The following is a 19,726-nucleotide window of genomic DNA, read 5'->3' as shown; positions in this document are numbered from 1 at the left end:
ATCGATTCCTTCTGGGGGTCTGAGAGACAACTTAGGCCATGCATGTCTACCAGCTTCTTGTGGCTGCCTTGGCATCCCTTGGCTTACAGACATATCACTCTAATCTCTGATTCTGGCCTCACATTGCTTTCTTCCCTGTGTGTCTTCCCCCCTTTCTCTTCTCTTCTAAGGACATTGGTCACTGGATTTATGACTCAGCATCATCTAGGATGGTCTCTCATCTTGAGATCCTTAACTGCATTTGCACAGGCCCTTTTTTCAAGTAAGGTCACATTCACAGGTTTTGAATGAACAGATCTATACAGGAGCCATCAAACCCATTACACATGGTGAATTGAGAAGATGTCTCAGGACCCACTGGGGTAAGGCAAGGCTTTCATTAAGCAGCAGATGACAGGCCTTTGGCACCCCTGAGTTTGCAGGATTCCCACCTTTGTCTCTCTGTGGTCCCCTGTTTCTGAAAGGTGGTGTGGTCGGGCCTGCACATCACGTGTCTCTTGGCAAAGAGCTCCTCCAGCTCCGAGTGCTAAGGAGAGGTACTGAGGGAGTTGCCCGCATTTATAACCTCAGGAGGGAAGCCTTGGTGTTCAAAAAGTTATGGTGGACTGTTAGAGCTTATCCTAGGCTTAGGAGTCGAAAACGTGACTAAGTATAAACATCACTCAGGTTGTTTATTAATAACAGAAATTCTCAGATCTGTACCTAGTTTGCTAAGAGCTGCCATAACCAAACACCACAGTCAGGATGGCTTAAACAACAGTGATTTATTTTCTCGCAGTTCTGGAAGCTGGAGGCATATGATTGAGGGGTCAGCAAGTTTGGTTTCTCCTGAGGTTTCTCTTTTTGGGTTTCAGATAACCAGTTTCTCACTGTGTTCTCACTGGTCTTTCTTCTGTGCACACATAACTCTGGTGACTTCCTTCTTTTTCGGGCACGAGTCAGACTGGATCAGGGCATACCGTAACAACTTCATTTTAACTTATTCACCTCTTTAAAGACTTAATGTCCAAATAAGGTCATATGCTGAGGTACCAGGGGTTGGGGCTTCAACACGGGTTTTGGCGGGGACATAATTTAGCTCATAACACAACCCAAGAGATTCTGATTTTAGTACGTCTGGGGTGAGGCTAACAAATTCTTTTTTTTTTTAGCTATGCCCTAGATGATTCCAACTGGTTAGAGTGGAGGGAGTTAGAGTCAACCCTTGGAGAAACGATGTCTTGCTGGATTAGTAATCATTTTGATGTTTGCTTTGGCTCTATATCTTTACATCAGCCAGATTCTTCTATATACCACATATTTGGCAACAAGTTAATGAAAATAGAAAATACTCCATGACCCTTTGCAGACATTCCCCAAGACCCTGCCTTTGTCTTTGATCTCTTCTTATTCTACTTCAATGACTTTGAATCTGAGCTTGTTTTGCATCCTGCCTTTTGGACTTCTGACATAGACTTAGCCATGCACTACTTAAGGATTTTGACTCAGACCCATGCTATTAGTTTTTTCCATACCCCCGATCAGATTTGCTGTTCACGAAGTAAATCCCAGGATGCATCTGCTCAACTAACAACTCTTAAGTTTGAGAGCTTGGACACCTGAAAGTCGGCATTATAGGGGTCTCCAGACTGCTTCTCGAGACTCAGGGAGGCAGGAAGCCAGGCAGTGACTTGGAGATGTCACCCTGGAGAAAAGAAAGGAGTTTGTCAACTGATGTAAAGACCCCTGTCCTCAGATTTATACAGTCTGTCTGTGCCTCTCCCTTAAGTCTTACAGTTTCTGAGACTGAAGTTTGTTCTTGTGACTCCTCTTCCTCTTTTACATTGTCCCAGATGCTCATTTAAACCCAGTTTCTACTTCATCAAAATATCTGCATTGGTGGGGAGAGGGCACACCAAGGTATATGTTTACTTTGGATACTGTATTCTTCTGAGGGGTGGCCAGAGTGGAAAACAACAGAAACCCACATGGGCAATATGTTGTGCTGAGTCCGTGCTGTCTTGTTTAATCTTTACAGCAGCCCCAGGAGTAGATATTAGTGTCTATATTGTACCCATTAAAAACTGGAAGTCCCATGGCTAGTAACTGCTGCATCTGGGATTCAAACCCAAGTGTTACTGTTTCCTTTTCCAAATCTGCCACATCACTTTTTATAGGTCCCTATAAACCTTGAAGATATTTCAAGTTTATCTCTTCAGTATAAACATAGTGAACATCGTTATTTTATAGTGTGACAATGCTAATAAATGAGCTCTTTGTGGGTCTGTTTCTGTTGTCTGTTGATTTTAGTGATTTTCTAATTGTTATTTTCCCATGTCTTTCTGATTATTTGATTATGTGCTGATGATTATACTTAAAAGTATTTGTGATAATAATTGAAGGCTTAGAACATAGATCTCTCCCTTCAGAAAGTATTTGAATATGAATCTTCCAGACACTTGGAGTTACTTCAGTCCGGAATCACTTCCATCCAAGACCCAGACTTGATGTTTTCAGAACCACCAGGTGACTTGAAACTTTCCAGTGACTGGTTTGCTTCTGGCTCATCCTGCCCTTAAGGTATTAGTGTTTTGTCCTTTGGGATCTTAGTTTTCTCTGTGTGGGGTCTCAGATTTCCCTCCATGTGTCTCTGGGCTTTGACACCTATCCTCACCCTGGGTAATAGGAAAAGATTCTGATTTCCTAAGAATAGACAATTCCATCAGGTGAAAGTAGCTACCATGCCCATCAATCTCAATTTCTTTGTTCTGCTGTGGCCAGGTAATTCCCTATGAAATTTTCAGCTTTTCATTGTTTTGAAGATTTGGTTTTAAAATTCTATCCAGCATGCTTACTTGTTTCATTAGGAGGGCTTGCTCAAGTAATGTAGTCTGCCGTTACCAAAACACGGAAATCTAGAGGCTTGTATTTTTTCTTCTCACTCCTTCCTGGGGCTTTATCTCTGCCATTTTTCTTCTGTGAGGTGGCTGCCTTTTACACTGTACAGATCCCTTCCACTGGTCCTCACCACAGCAGTTTGGGCCTGTGGATTAGTGGTTTGTTTGACAGCTGAACAGTTGTGCTACGTTCGTGGATGTCTTATATAGTCCCAGGCAGTCTTGAAAACGAAGGCTATCTCTGTTTATAAACTGTTAGGAAATAAAACCCACTGAAGCTGAGTGCCCAATTATTAGCCTTTTGTAATGTGACAAACACAGGCATAATCGTGGCACTTCATAAACCAGTAATTTGAGAAGATTCTGCCCAGGAGCATAAAATAATGAGCTTTTAAAATAGGTATATGTGTGCATGTGTGTGTGTAGTAAAGAATTTGGTTTTGCCCAAATAGCAGGTTGGCCTTTGCCTTCAGCTTTTGGGAGAAAATCTATGTCATACCTGACAGAATGCCCTTGTTTAGGATAGGGGCTAGTAACATCAGAAAGACCAACCATGTGATTGAAGGTGGGGGCTTTGGGTTACACAGTGTCACTTGACCTGGAGTCTGAGTTCATCCACATGGACAGTCAGTTAATCAATCATGCCAGAGTAATGAAGTCACAATAAAAACTCTGGACACTGAAGCTCCAGTGAGTTTCTCTGATTGACTGTGCTTTGTGTGTATGGTCACATGCCCATACTAGGACCCCTAGAGGAGGGGATGATGGAAGCTTCATGTTTGGGGCCCCTCAGTCTCTGATGTGTACATCTCTTCCTTTGACTGATGGTAATTTGTATCCTTTGCCATGATAAACCATAGCTGTGAGTATAACAGGTTTCACTGAGTTCTGTGAGTTCTAGCAAATTATTGAAACTGAGGGTGGTTTGGGGACCCCTTGAACTTGTAAAGAATTAGGGTGGTCTGATAAAGGACCATTCCCCTCAGCCTTCCCACTTTGACTAAAACTGGGCTGTGTGTGTGTGTGTGTGTGTGTGTGTGTGTGTGTGTGAGTAGGATAACACTGGCACATGGTTCTTATAATTAGAACAGCCTGACTCAGACGTTAATATATTAGCAAGTCTTAGATATTTTTCTCCTTGCATCTTTATGTTCAACTTGCTGACTGTGAGATCTTTTCCTCTGGCCTTTTTGTCTAAAACTAAACTCTGGCTCTGTATGTTTGTTGTTTTTATCCCGTGTGTTTTGTACCCATTCGTAGTCCCTGTCAGTCTGTTTTCTTTGCCTGCAACTCTGGTTAAGGAAAGAAAGTGAACTCACAGAAGTGATTTTTCCCTACTAAGATTTGGGCCCTCCTAAATCACACCGACGAGAAATGTGATGATGGTCTCTCTCTGTTCCAGAGGAGATTGGAAGAGCAGAGGCATACAGGCTCTAGCATGGTTTCGTAACTTTTCCCTGTGGTAGCACAATGAGAAGGAATCCAGCAGGCTAACTCCTCAGCCCTAAGCAGCCAGGTGATTCTCTATTTGAATGTTCCTGCAGTGAAAATGCAGCTACGCCCACCAGCGTCACTGGGCAGTTTAGTACCTGCAGCTGAACTCCTGGCAGGTAACGATGAAATTGTCAGCATTTCCTTTTTGTTTCCTTTCAAGCAGGCAGGGCATCGTCTTTATCCCTTGGTTGAGCACATGAATCAATCCTTTGTGCACGTTCAGTGGGACTGTGCGTGTTTTCAGAAACTGTCTGGCTTTATATCTGGCAGGCGTTCGTGTTGGGCAGTCGTTCTGCAAATAAGAAAAAAAAATAATGCAGATTCTTACATGTCTCCGGATTGAATTCTAAGGCAGTCACAGGAGATTTTTGTTTTCTGGCCTGGTATTTGGTTTCAGTTATTTTAATTCTTATATATATGCCATCTAGAACTTAAATTAGTTAAAAAAATGATTTTAAAATATTGGTGTTTTGCAGTTGTGGTTGACAGTGGGGAGGCGACACGAATGGTAATGTGGACAAGTAGAAGAAGGGATATCTGTAAATGTTTTAATGCCTGCAAAACTTGGTGTGCTTCAATCTTATGTATTTCATTTTCCAACCATACTTTATTTAAAAGGAGTCAATCTAGCTTGGCTTAATTCCTGTCTTGAGACCATTCATAAGGCGCTCTCTAAGTACAGCACTTTGCACGCCTCCATGCACAAAGGTGGAGGGGTTATGCATCAATTAACTTCTCAGGAACCTTTTGTCTATGGGGGTGTCCATAGTCAAAAAAAATTCCAAGGTGATTAGGAGACCAACACATATGCAATAGTTTATGAGTATAGTGCTTCTAAGAGAACCCCCAAACACAGATTTACATCAAAGAAAAAAATAGAGTGGATCTTGCTTTGCCAATGCCAGAAGAGCCATTTTGGTTGAGAGTGATCCCTAATATCATTAAAAATTGGCATGTTATATGAATGTTCCTTTTTACCCAACTTATTTAGGAATATGTCTATCTTATGACGGAAACTTGCCTTTTTATTTAATTTCCGCATTGGGAAATAGATATGAGTGCATCCCATAAATAGAGTTCACTTATCCTGGTTTAAAAAGACATTCAATACAGCAATTCATACAATGCCAGAGTTTTGCCAAACTTAAGATATTAAATTAAAATGCTGATTACTAAATCCTAATGCTAAAATAATACTTATTGAAATACTTAAAATACTAAAAAGTGAGTTAAATTCCCTAACAGGATGGGAATCAGTGTAAAACTACTTTGAAAATTCTCCAGCTTTGGTATCTCACTACAGAGTCCAGGGATGGGCTTTCAGATACCCACAAATGAAATTATATAGAATATTGCATATGTGCACAAGTGTATTTGGGGGAGAGATGGTCCATTATTTTGGCTTTTAGGGGGTTTAAACACCACTGTAAGTTTAAATGTTGGGCAGAGGAGATGCCATCACATTTTTGTACCTACTCAGTCTAAGATATATGTATAACCAGGGAGGTGTGTTGACCCTTTTCATTTTAGAGTCCTGTTTCCAGAATTATAAGACATGTCTCAGTTTGGTCATAGAGACACAAGGGCTAAGGCTTCTTCAGCCCTATTTTTATCATCTCTTCCAACTTACTAGTGGACTTTGTGGATCATCTAGAGATTACACTTGGAAGCTGAGCAGTGTCTTGAATAAATATAATTCTAGGTACTAGAGAGAAACTCTTTGTGTGTGTGTGTGTGTGTGTGTGTGTGTGTGTGTGTGTGTGTGTTTCTCTGTGTCTGAAAAGTAGTAGATATTAAAAAGATATTTATTGACTAAATCAATGGACAAATAAAACACATATCAAAATGAGTGAATAACCAAATAATTAGGATGATATGTAATTTAACTTCTTGAGTGGAGCCCCTACTTGGTTAAAAAAAAAAAAAGAAAATTGGAAAAGAGAATTTAGAAGTTTTTTCTGTGATCTCCTGCAGGAGAAAGATACCATGCTGGTTGTCAATGATTTTGAAGTTCTCAAAAAAATTTCCCAGAGATGACAATTTTCTTTCTTTTTTTCTTCCTTTCTTTTATTTTCTCTCTTGAAACAAAAATCAGCTATCCAGCTTGATGAAGTCAATCTTAAATTATATTGTGCATGGTCTCTTCTGGATAACTTTGAGTGGACCCAAGGGTACAGTAGCCGGTTTGGTCTCTTCCACGTTGATTTTGAGGATCCTGCTAGACCTCGAGTCCCTTACACATCAGCCAAGGAGTATGCCAAGATCATCCGAAATAATGGACTAAAGGAAAGTCTATAAAAGATGGCTGTCCCATGTCTGCTGGAGAAGAGGCCTCTCCTTTTGGAAAGGATGTCTGCTTTGGTGATCCTTCAGACAATCTCAAGTTGCCTTTGTAATCATCTCCTACCAGCTGATCCATGATTATAAAGTCTGAATATGTAATGCCTGGGGATGTATTTAATGATGGCCTTTACTCTATTTGCATGTGGATCAATGAGGCTTTGAAAAAAAATAGAATAGAAAACCACGGAAATTGATTTTTATGTTAAGAAATCAGATAGACTAGGAAACTTCAATTTAAATCCTTAGAATTTTTCTAGAAAAAAACAATGCAAAATTTATAAAGATAGCATGCTCGTGATTTGCAGCTCTAACAGCAAGACCACTTATTATAAGAATACTTGTTTGTGAACCTAGTTTTTCTGGTTATGTCAGTTATTGTTTGCTTTGTAGGTACTTTTTCATGTGGTCCATAATTTTTCTACTGTTTAATCTAGTATAAAAAGTCAAAATTAAAAGTTAGTCACATTATACAGTTATGCATTCTCTTCAACAAAGGGATTAATTGATAACACATTTAATAAAATGGATTTGTTGATGTGTTTGGCACATGTTTTTTTAATGCGTGAACAAGTACATCTTTCTCTTGTCTGATGAATTATCTTCGAAAAATAATAAATTAATAAAACAAATTAGACTGTGAATGGCAGAAAGAGCATTTGAACTGATGTTCAGCAGAAACCAAATTCCTACTCCACAGTGACATCAAATGGAGGGCAAAATAATAAGCAGAGCATATTCTATACTTTTGAGTATTTTTTAAGAATTTAAGATCTATAAGAACATCGATGACATCCATGAAATACACACATAGACTGAATGACCTACACGAGTAGAAGACATGTGTGCACATCTGAGATGTATATGGCATTGGATTGGAATTGGACATTTTGCTGAACTTCCTCAGTTGGGGTCAGTAGTAGATGTAGGGCTTCCTCTGGACGTCATGTGTCCACACCAGCAAACCTTTTCATATTTAATGAATTTGGACTCTCACCTACATATTTAAGTAGTATTTACTCAACATTCATTTGTGATCAAGCTTGAAGCTAACAGGCAAGTATCATCACCCCCATTTGCGGACTGAGAAACTGAGGATGCATTGATGTAGATTTTCCTCAAGTCACATGTGTACTTGTTTCCTGGACCCGGCACTTCTTTGGCATTAGCTCTGTGCTCTGTCCAGCACACCATAGGCTCAGGTGTCATAGAAGTCTCCTTTGCATTTTTTTGAATAAAGGGAAAAAGAAACAAAGGTGTGGAGTTGTCTTATGGAGAGGACATGGGGAATGTATTCTTCTGTGTTCTCATTCTGCTTCCCTGAGAAAGCTATACATACTTTGCCATTCCCATAAGGCCTTTGGCCCTGAGCAGACACTATGTCATTTTTAAAAAAGCACTGTGGTCAATTTCTAGATCGTTTTCATGTTCATAATCGGAATTATTTACAAAGAATACTGTCTCGGTAACTTTGGACAGAGTGAGAAAGAAATGGTCGTAGTAGTTCAATAAACGTGGATGCACTGGGGAAAATTATATTAAGATTAAAATGGTATACATAGGAAATTCTATTACATCTTTGCCACTGTTTTGTTATTTTTATTGTTCAATGAGACATTATCTCACAATTTGTGTTCATTTAAAAAGCACATTTCCAAATCTTATTTCATTCCTCTCCTATCCAGACTGTCTTTTTCATTTTTACCATGTATCTTATTTACAATTTATGTGCCCTCCTTATATTATCTTGCAAGACAACTGAGTTTTCCTTTTAATTAGGATGTTGTTTTGAATATTACTTATCCTACAGGGCATATCTACAAGTTTTACAACAATACAAATGAGCTCTGCATTTTCGTTACCAAAACCAGAAAATTAATATTCGTGATGTAAATAAAACGATCTGTCACATTTGGTGTACCAGGTGAAATACGCATTTCAGCTGCAGTGCCCGGGCTTCCTCACAGAGCGGTGGCTTTCTGCAGCTCTCAGCTGGGTTTCAGGGGCCAGCTCTTCGTCCCAGAAATGGATCAAACCAAGGGTGCTTCCTCAATTAGTCCTGTAAATTAGAATTGTCACGAGTTTAGGTAAAGGAAAAAAAAAAAAAACTCCACCACCAAAAATCTACAGCCTCTGCAGTATTTTAATTAATGTTATTTTTAATTGCTTGTATTAGCATTTGAAAACGAGATTGATTGGCTTTTGCCTGTCACAGAAACAGAACTTGGATTCTTTAAATGGAAAAACAGGAGTTGTTAATTATTCTTAAAAATCCATAGATACTGTACTTTAGATGTCTTGAAGGTCATCTGAGGCTTGTAAAGTACATGTTTTATGTCTGTTTTATCTAAGGAGAAACTTGGATATCACAATGATGGATTGGATCTACTTGTATTTCTTTCTCCTTCCTTGCTTTTTTTTTTTTTTTAAGAGAATGTTATTAACATCCTGGGGATCACTTTTCAAGAATTGTCGGATTTTGGGGGATAGTTTTTATTTTAGGGTAAGTTATTTCTGAACTGCTAAAAACATATAGAAAATAACAGTAGCCCATTTTCATTTTGATGTGTAGGGCTTTAGTTTTATAACTCCTGTGAACACCAGGAGGAAATGTCCACCTAAGCCCTTTATTGAATGAGAAGGTACGAGTTCTCATTAAGAAACCCGTAAACTAAGAAGCTGCCAACCTTGGTATTTGGCAGTAGCATGCCAGTCAGGCTTTTGTGCTCTGGGAATTTGTGTTCGGCCGTAGCTTTTAATTATTTTTATGAACGAGGGAATAATGAATACATTTGTAATATATTGAAAAAATTCCCCAACACTGACTGACCAAAAAGTAGATTTATATGATAATCCTTAAACACCAATTCTATTGCTCAGTGCTAGGCAGAGAGAAAATAGAATACTGGGCTTCATTACTGAGAGAGCAGAATAAATCAAAGCTGATGGAATTAATACTGTTTAATTACTAGCAATACACCTTACCTGGAGAACACATATTCATCACCGATGACAATATTTTAGGCTCTAGTTGTCCTGGGAGGGATATAGTACTTAGCACAAAGCATGATGAGCCTTGAAGAATGAAATTAGAAGAAAATTTGACATAGAGGCACTTTATGGTGGCCTTCATGAAGTGAGAATAAACCTTATTAATTGTGGCAGTGGTGAGATGGGGAGATGTTGTAGAAGCACTGGGCTAGGGTCACAGGGAAGAGCGGTCCCCAGTGGTGAGAGTTAATGAGTGTTTCTTGTAGACAGTAAATGTCTGTTGCCCTAGGTTTTCCTGGTATCTGTAAATGTCATCTGACCCATGACTGGCTTATGTGGCCTTGTCTGAGAGGCTATTGGTACCTGGTATGAGGCAAATATAGAGTAATCATTAAGAATGTGGGCTCTGGAGCCCATTCACCTGGATTTACATCTTGGTTCTGACATTTACTAACCAAGCCACTTACTGAACCTCCCCGTGCCTCAGTTTTCCTATCTGGAAAATGGCTTCCTTATAAGGCTTTTGCAAGACATAAGTAATCTGACAGATGTAACCTGTTCAGACAGTTTCCAGAACACGGGAAGGGCAGGGTTAGTGTGCACCATTGTTTGTAACTGTCAGACTTGTTCACACTAATCCCCCAGCAATTTGTCAATTACAGCATAGATGTTTCTAACTCTGGTTCTATGTTCTACCTCCATGTCCTGCACAGGTTTCTGCTCTGGTAAGTGGTGATTCACTGTCACTCTGATTTTCTCTCTCCAATTTTTGTGTTAGTGGTTTTCCTTGTGATCTCACTTCTCTGACCTAAGAAAAATTACTAACTTGGCTTTTATTTTTTGGTTTGTTGTTGTTGTTGTTGTTGTTGTTGTTGTTTTGTTAGGAGGGGTGCAATACCTTCCAAGCTCCTAACATATCAGGCCAGAAATAGGAAATAGCCGTTATTTTTATAATCATTAGAATATAAGGTTCGGGGCGCCTGGGTGGCGCAGTCGGTTAAGCGTCCGACTTCAGCCAGGTCACGATCTCGCGGTCCGTGAGTTCGAGCCCCGGGTCGGGCTCTGGGCTGATGGCTCAGAGCCTGGAGCCTGTTTCCGATTCTGTGTCTCCCTCTCTCTCTGCCCCTCCCCCGTTCATGCTCTGTCTCTCTCTCTCCCAAAAATAAATAAACGTTGAAAAAAAAATTAAAAAAAAAAAAGAATATAAGGTTCCCAGCATCCCAATTAGGACATATTTATTAAACTAAACTGTGCAATATATTGTGGACATTCAACGATGCACACAAGACAGCTCTTCTCCAAAGAAGTTCATGGTCTGGTTGCCGAACCAGAAAGAAAAGATAGCAGATGATGCTGGGTGAATTTTCTAGACAGTAGGGGTAGGGTGAGCTCTCTGCTAAATGGGGTGGGCAAATATGGCTTCATGGGCAAGGGAAATAATATAATATTAAAAACAGTATGATAATATGAGTAATATAGGCAATGATATGGAAGTGGAAAGCATGAAATTTTGGTGTGGGATGCAGCACCCAGGCCAGTTCACCTTGGGGAAGGAGTGGGAAGATTGGAATGTGGAGAGTCTGATGTTCTTGGTCTTGGTTTTCTTGTAGAAGAAGTCAAAGATTTTTGAGCAGGATGGTGAAGATTTAAAAGCAATATGTCAAAAGATGGCCAAGAAATTAAGATGTAGGAACCAGTTAGAAAGCTGCTTGTAGCAGAATATAGTTGATGTGTTGAGGGCTCTATTTAAGGTAGGAAGTGCATATATGAAAAGTTAATATATAATTATGATTAATGTATGAAAAGTACACAGGAACTTAAATGCAACATGGTCTCTTGGATCAGATCCTGGAACAGAAAAAGAGATTAGTGGAAACACTGGGAAATCCAAATAAAGTCTTCAGTTTAATTAATGGTGCTTTGCCAATGTGAACTCCTTAGGTTTGCTGAATAAATAAAGCATGGTCATGTAAGAGGTTAACATGAGGGGAAGCTGGGTGATGAAAGTAAGAAATGCTCAGTACTCTTTTTACAACTCTTTTGTAAATCTAAAATTATTCCCCCCAAAAGTTTCTAAAAATGTACATAGAAGAGTTAATAATATATTCTGAGAATATATTGGATATAAGCATATATTATAATCTACATATACTGAGCTAAAACACAGCTGTATTTTATAACCACTGGTAATGTCTTGACATGTCCTTTTATCTCTCTTGGGGTTGTGCTTTAAAGGCTACTTTTTTCTTCTTTATAATTTACTCTTAAGTTGTCATTAGTTAGCTTCTGTTTTATTATTAGAAAATATTTTTATATTTTTTAGATTAAAAAATTTTTTTCTTATGTTTTTATTTCATTTTTGAGAGAGAGAGGCAGAGTGCAAGTCGGGGAGAGGCAGAGAGAGAGGGAGACACGGAATCTGAAGCAGGCTCCAGGCTCCAAGCTGTCAGCACAGAGCCTGATGCGGGGCTCAAACTCACGGAGTGTGAGATCATGACCTGAGCCGAAGTCAGACGCTTAACCGAATGAGCCACCCAGGTGCCCTTAGAAAATATTTTTAAAGAAAAACTTCATCTGTCACAGTGATTCATTGCATGTTGAAGTCATGGAGGTAGATAAGTCGCTGATGGCTCTGTAAAGGAACAATGGTACAACTGATGAAAAATGGCAAGCATACACATCACTTCATCTAGGTGATACTTTAAACTCATCATGGCAACAAATATGTCTTAAGTGCTTGTTATGGTTTGAGATATTTAAAAATTAACTGCCACATCTCTTCTGTAATCACCAACATATTATATCTCTGCTGCACATAATGTTTTTATTTGTCTGCCCTTCTAGATGGTGAACAACTTGAGGTCTTATTTATCTTAATATTTCCAGTACCTTTTGCATGATATCTGGCAATTCTAAGCAATTTATAAATGTGGATTAAATCATTGATGCAGTGGATGTTAGGTAGTCAAATTCTTATTTGCAATGGAAACCTAAGATATGGATTGACTCATTTAGTCCTTACAAGAACCGAATGAGATCAATTGTAGTTATTATCCCTGTTTTATAGATGAGTAAGCTGAGGCGGAGAAAAGGTAAATAACTTGTCTCAACTATAGAGCAGTAAAGCCAGAAATGCAAGCCATACATGTGTTTCCCAACATCAAAAAGCTACTTCATATTCTTTCCTGATAGAGTTGTGTCAGAATCAGTCCTGGCACCCTGGTTATTTTCAATAAGACACCCTGACACATAATTTAACCGAACTGGAACATTTGAATATGAAATCCCCCGTGTCTCTAAAACTTCAGCGGATTTTCCATACTCCACAGCTAGTCATTTCACAAAGTTGTAGATGTGTAGTTTCTTCTTTTTCTAAGACTACCAGCATCTATGCCAAACATTTTCTTTGCTTCTGCACTCATCCAGCCCATTTTCTTTTTGAATCTATCTTCTAATGAGCTGATTACTTTTCCCAGCTATGGCATATACCCAAACAAGACTACTCCCGTAATAAAGGTGCTGCATTTACAATCAAAACCACAATGAGGTATCACCTTACATCTGTCAGAATGGCTAAAATAACAAAGAGAAGAAATAACAAGTGTTGGCGATGATGTGGAGAAAAGAGAACCCTCATACAGTGTTGGTGGGAAATATAAATTGGTACAGCCATTGGGGAAAATAATATGGAGATTCCTCAAAAAATTAAAAATAAAGACATCCTAAGATCCAGTAATTCCAGTACTGGGTATTTACCCAAAGAAAACAAAACCCCTAGTTTGAAAAGATATATGCATCCCTATATTTATTGCAGCATTATTTACAATAGTCAAGATATAGAAGCAACCCAAGTGTCCACTGATAGATGAATGGATAAAGAAATGTGGCATGCATAAATAATGGAATATTACTCAGCCATAAAAAAGAATGAAATCCTGACACTTGTGACATGGTGGATGGACCTAAAAGGTTGTCCTCATCTGTGAAGTGAGAATTAAAATAAAACTAGCTGCTTTCTAGGACTGTAGTGAGCATTAAGAGAGATGACACAGGCAAGATAACTTAAAAACTCCTCCATTAAGTGGTAAGTACAATGTCTTATAAGTGGTAGCTCTTATTTTCTGTTAATAGTGATGTGAAGACTCGAAATTAGGGAAATAATTTCAGGCAATGCATTTTTGCAACGTGCCCATCTCCCTCCCTGGTTTCTTCCATTTGTACTGAAGCAGTGCTTTGGTGATGGGCATCTCTACAGGCAGCTCCGAGCAAGCAGCTCATTCTTCTTGCAGTGGAGGATTATTCTTCCCTGGGATAGAGTCCATTTCACTGTTCAATTCTCCCATTACTTTTCTAGATCCACCCTGAAAAGGGGTGGAGGGTTGCCTTCTCCAAAAATAACAGCCTTCCCAAGGCTGCTGCCTGTGAAGTCATGATTTGGGAACTGTCCTGCAGCAAATGTAAGTCTGTGGTGGCCGCCATGCACCCTTTGTCCTCTCCATGTTGTATAGAAGCAAAAATATTTTACTTACTAGTTACATAGCAACAGAGAACTGGCAGAGAGATCACACTTCCTTTCCATTCTCCTGTAAATGTCTCTCTCCCTCTCTCTTTTTCCTCCCTGTAAATGATAGTACATGGTTCTTATTACTTTAATAGACTGTGAATTGATTTGCGTGAGAGATAGAACTAGTGAAAGGTTTTGGCTGGGAATGAATTTTTTTCTCTGCTCTGTTTCATTTTTTTTTTTTTTTACAGTAGAATGCACCCCTGAAACCCTTCCAGATTTTCTACCTTCTGATCATACTGTCTATTATAATTCCGCCCAATGGCAAACTTCTCCTTATTGACTCTAAATTACATTTAATCCTGTTAGGATCACTTTTTATTGAAAGGCATGTGTTGTGATGGTGTTGACGGGAGTCCAGAAGCCGAGATGCCCAGCCAGAGGAAAATAAACTTGTGGAGTTTTGAATGGTTGTCATTTTCATGCTGGGCCCAGCTGTGTAGCCTGTTGGAGGATGTAGAGGATTGGGGTGTTCGGTACAGATAATGGTGGGCTCCCGGGTGGTGTGGAGAGCTCTCCACACAAGAAAATAATCTTTTGAGCCCAGTGGACTAAGAACCAAAGGCCATTTTGAGCTAAGACAGTATAATTCTATTAGTGAAAAGCCCTTGCAGGGGGAAATTGCCTGTGCTAAAATCTGTGCACAAATTAAAATAACAGGGCTAAGGGGGGAAATATCTCTATAAAAGGCTTTATGACTCTAGTGGATAATAATATCCTTGTCACATTAGGATCTGGGGACCTAAAGATATAGAAGCTTTTTTACACAGCATATGGGCCTTCTTTACTCAACTTTAGCCTGTGCAATAAATCCATTCTTGGGTGCTTATTTGATGAATTTGAATGCTGTGCCAAAGCATACTTTTGTTCTCATCAGGAAAAAGTAGAAAATAGGGTCTGCATATCATTGCTGTGTGTTGACACCTTATAAGATTGCTGTCATCTAAAAGCCCCATTTTGGCTAAATGTATTGCATGTGTAAGTTCTCTGTAATTTGCATGGGATATTGTGGCGACAAGTACTGTTAATATTGCTGTTTTGATATGGCGTGTAAAATTTATTTAAATGCGTAACATGCTTTAGAATAGATTCATTAGAAAGGGGTGAATTGGGAAAGAAAAAAAGCTGTCAGCACAAATGCTGTTCATTTTCCAGGGTGACAGAAATCAAAAAGTCCCAAAGACTGCAACTGTTGAATAGCTAAGTTCATGTATCACAGAGCTATCTGCATGGTGGGCCCTCCTCATTGATTGGACAGTGGCTACAAATTTAAAGCTTATGCTACATTTCCCTAATTCCATGACAAAGACATGAGCAATGGGCTGTCACGTATTTGAAAATTGTGCCGTGTAAGTAAATAAAGACACAGTTCATAGTTCTATAAGAGGATGATGGCAACATTTATTCTAGAATTAAGCAGTAATGAAACAGATGATTCTTTGAGCTCTAGCAGTAGGCTAGGGAGTTTAGTACCAGTACATCTCTCTCTTAAACTATAGCAGAATTAAGATAGTAACGAACTGGATTTATTGTCATCTGCTTTTCTGCCCTCTCTCCCTTCCTGCCTCATCTCTACCCTCACTTTTCCCTCACCTTCCCTCCCTGTCACCTTAGCTTTTCTACCTCACTGCCTTCCTCTTGCTCCATCCATCCACTGATTCACTCACTCACTCACGCTCCTGTTCTTTCATCAGACCTTTCTTAAGAGCCTATCTTGGCTCAGACATTGTGCCAGCAGTGGGACTACACTGTGACTAAGACAGATGTAGCTTGATCCTCATGAAATGTACAATTTGGATAGAAATGGGGCTGGCTTACCCAACATGAAGACCCCCATGCTTGGGACACCCACAAAGGAAGAGTCACCCTCCTCCCTAATTTAAAAACTTATGCTCAGTCTACGATATTTGATGTAAAGTATTGAAGTGTCATCATGGGCAATATGAAAACCTGTTGGACACCTTAAACTTATTTGAAAGTTTTGATTTTTTTTCCCTAATTTCAAAATCCATATGGTGTTGGAGGAGACACCATTATCGTGTCAGAGCTTAGGGCCTCTAAAAGTCTTAATAGAGAACATGTGGGGAACAAGTAATTAGACAGTGACATTGAACAAGTAATTAGAAATGTGATGAGCACTGTGAAGAAGTACAGATGCTATGGAGCATATGACAGGGGAGCCTCACCTCCCTTCTTTTTTCTCGATGAAATCCAAGACATGCACACTTTAAAATACACTGGAATAAAGCCCTTGAAAGAGTCGGCATTTACAGTGTGCCTGGAGTGGGTGAGTGGTGGGGAGAAGTAGTCACTCTTTTTGGCTGCCCATGAATTGGATAAAACCATTGTCCTGGGCAGACTGAGAAGGAACTGAAGATCCTTGAGAAAGGATTTCCATAGAATAAAGATCTTTTTTTTTTTTTTACTCTAACAAAATTGAGTAGTTGGATGATCTTGACTTCAAGAAATGAAAACCATTTCCTTTATCTCCAAATGATAGAGATTAGGGGGAGAAAATCTTCCAGTAAAGGCCACAGCACCTGCATTGTATGGTTAAGCTTTAAACATTCTGCTCCCTTCTGGCTTTCAAGTCTTCTGGAAGCTTTAAGAAGGACGACTGATATAAGGTCTGTTTCTGAGATGACTTCATGATACCATAAGTAGGAACTGTATGCCAGTGGTTCTCAAACATTAGCAGCCATCAGCATCACCCGGAGAAGTTGTAGAAACATGGATTGCTGGGCCCTGTCCCAGAATTTCTGATTCAGTGGGTCTGGGGGAGAAACCTGAGAATTTGCATGTCTCATGAGTGGCCAGACACTGCTGCTGACTCTCCTCACGTTGAGAGCCCTTGGTGTATGCCATTGAGTCAACTAACCGTAGTGATGGAGAGCTGGAAGGAGTATTGGCCTAAGAATCAGAAGAGCTAAGTAGATTCCCAGCACCACTGTTTAAATGCCTTGATCATCTTAATCTTGTCATTGAACATCTCCAAATTTCTTCCCTCATTGTAGAATGCATGTTCTCATAACAAAGTTGTTACAAGGATTGAATTGTATATCTGAAAGCATTTTGTAAACTTTTGAGATTTATTGTTTGTTTTAATTTTTAAAAAATGTTTTATTTATTTTTGAGAGAGAGAGAGTGAGCAGGAGCAGAGAGAGGGAGACACAGTACTGGAAGCAGTCTCCAGGCTCCATGCTGTCAGCACAGAGCCCAACACAGGACTCAAACTCACAAACCATGAGATCATGACCTCATCCAAAGTCAATGGCTCAACCGACTGAGCCACCCAGGGACCCCATAAACCCGATGAGATTTAAAAGAATGTCTGAGATTTAAAACTTTTGCTTAATTCTCATGATGATCATTCACCTCTATCTAGTGTGTCTGACAAACAGGGGTGCAAAGATTGAGTAAGATGTCCGGAGCGCATGCGAAGAGCAAACCTCTAACCTCCAACAGCCATGTTTGTGGGAAGAATTCAGTATAGACCAACGATATGCTACAGATCAGACATTACAGAAATGTGGGTGTGACCAATTCTGTGGTGTTTCCAGAAGTTCCTGCCTTTTTTTACAGTTGGCAATCTGTCAATGTTTTGGGATTCAGAGTTGCCCCTTTTCTCAGTCAGATTTGATTTTGGGTGAATGAATGAAGTCTGTTGGCCAAGAGTTGTTTAACCTCCTTCAAGAGTGAGGGAGTATTAAGGAGGAATGGTATAATTAAAGTAATGTTGTAAAAACAAAAACAAAAATGAAAATCAGGCAAGAAGCTATTGTGGCTGTGCGAAACCACTTGTCCCTATTGGTTGAGGAATCCCAGTGGTCATTTTTACTTTCTGGCATATTTTACCCATTTTACGGTTTCTTTTATTCAAATTTATTAAGGCTTTAAAAAGTCAGACCTTAAATAAAAAACCTTTTTGCTCCCATCAGCTCAAAACAAGGCCCCACATTTTATTGACTGTCAACTTCCTAAGGTGCTTTATCCTTAGTCTCAGCTGAACCCTGCCAGTGCTGAGCTGTTCCAAGAGAAATAGACAATTCCAAGCCCTGGTGGAAATTTGAACATCGATGTGTCCTCGAAGCATATCTGTGAGATGTACTGGGAGCACAGCAAAATTGAGAATCCCCTCTATGGGGTTATCCAGAAATCCTTTATTTGGCCATTAAACTGTTCATAGAACTTATCACTTTCATGTGGTGACAGAAAATCATTGAGAAAGGTCCCTCCTGTCCAGCAATGACAAAGAAAACATCCCTGAGTATCAGTTGTCCTGGAGGTGGTTGTTCTGAGCTTTGGGTACATGCCAAGTGGCTTTCCAGGTAGCCCCCAAGGTTTGACTTGAAATATGGTTTTCCCTCAAGCTTCAAAGGTACATGTTTACTTGTGTTTTAATAATTACGGCTGGAAGATTTCCCGCAGGAAACTGAATTGTTATTTTGTATCATTTCTAAGGGAGAATAATAGACAAGAGAAGAAAACATTAGCAAGAGTCCAGGACTGAAGGACTAGCAGGAGATCACTGAGGGCAGTCCTTATCTCTCAGAAGAGCAAAACATCAGTGGCTGAAGATACCAAGTTATTACCTGGACTCCAGAGTCAGACAGACAGGGTTGAAGTCTGTTCCACTGCTCTCTAGTTATCTGACCTTGAGATTCAGAACCTCAGTTTCTTCATTTAAAAAATTAGCTTAACATCTGATTCTTGGTTTAGGCTCAGGTCATGATCTCACGGTTTCGTGGGTGTGAGCCCCGCATCGGGCTCTATGTGAAACAGGGTGCTGTCGAGGAAAACCTGCCAGATGCCGAATAGAAAGCGAGGCAAGATTTTATTCATGGCTGGGCCAAACCTGATCTCCTGATCTTAAGGAGAAAAGTGCAGAGAATGGCCCCGAACAAAGGTAGCAGTGAGTTTATATGAATTTTAGCAAGTCAGAGTACCTCATTATTTAGTTAACCAGTTACAATTTATAGCATTTCATGGTGGCCAATTATATTGTGACACACAGACGTTAGTTTTGGCAGGAACCTATCAGTTTAAAGTTCTTTGTCCTAAGAGGGTTTAAAATGACCAATCATAGTTAGACACCTAAGATACCGTGGGGCAGTGAGTTTGTGACTTTTTCCATGTTGGTCTTGCCTAGGCCAGATCTTGGTAGAAGGGGTGGGGGGGCATTTTGCAACCTAAGTAACCTATTCAGCAAGCAGGCGAAGTTACAGAAGTGAGATAGGGTGGTTAGTAATTTCCGATAATCCTAATAGGGGACTACATAAGTTTTTATCTCAATTATTCACGAAAGGTGAGTTTAAGCCGAACTTATATGCAGTAAGCTTTCTGATATTTTATAAGTTGACCTATTACATACGCTGACAGCACAGAGCCTGCTGGGGATTCTGTCTCTCCCTCTCTCTCTCTCTCTGCCCTCCCCCACTCTTGCTGTTTCTGTCTCTCTCAA

At 39.7% G+C, this 19,726-nt stretch overlaps 1 protein-coding gene across 5 annotated transcripts in view; it reads left to right on the top strand.

The window, feature by feature from the left end:
- LOC125163314 (cytosolic beta-glucosidase) overlaps positions 1–7,215 on the top strand; it is a 130,048-nt gene extending 122,833 nt beyond the window's left edge. For 2 of the 5 annotated variants that reach the window (XM_047854849.1, XM_047854848.1), the window contains one exon: positions 6,466–7,215. In XM_047854849.1, coding sequence (XP_047710805.1) covers positions 6,466–6,668 — 203 coding nt within the window. In that variant the 3' untranslated portion in view covers positions 6,669–7,215. Of the gene's footprint in view, positions 1–2,434; positions 2,560–4,278; positions 4,412–6,465 lie in introns of those variants that run through there. The other 3 variants (XM_047854851.1, XM_047854850.1, XR_007151398.1) reach the window with 2 other exon arrangements.
- Positions 7,216–19,726: the final 12,511 nt, after the last annotated feature.

This window comes from Prionailurus viverrinus, chromosome B1 (assembly GCF_022837055.1).
Source record: "Prionailurus viverrinus isolate Anna chromosome B1, UM_Priviv_1.0, whole genome shotgun sequence".
Lineage (NCBI taxonomy): Eukaryota > Metazoa > Chordata > Mammalia > Carnivora > Felidae > Prionailurus > Prionailurus viverrinus.
This window is presented reverse-complemented; position numbering and strand designations above follow the sequence as displayed.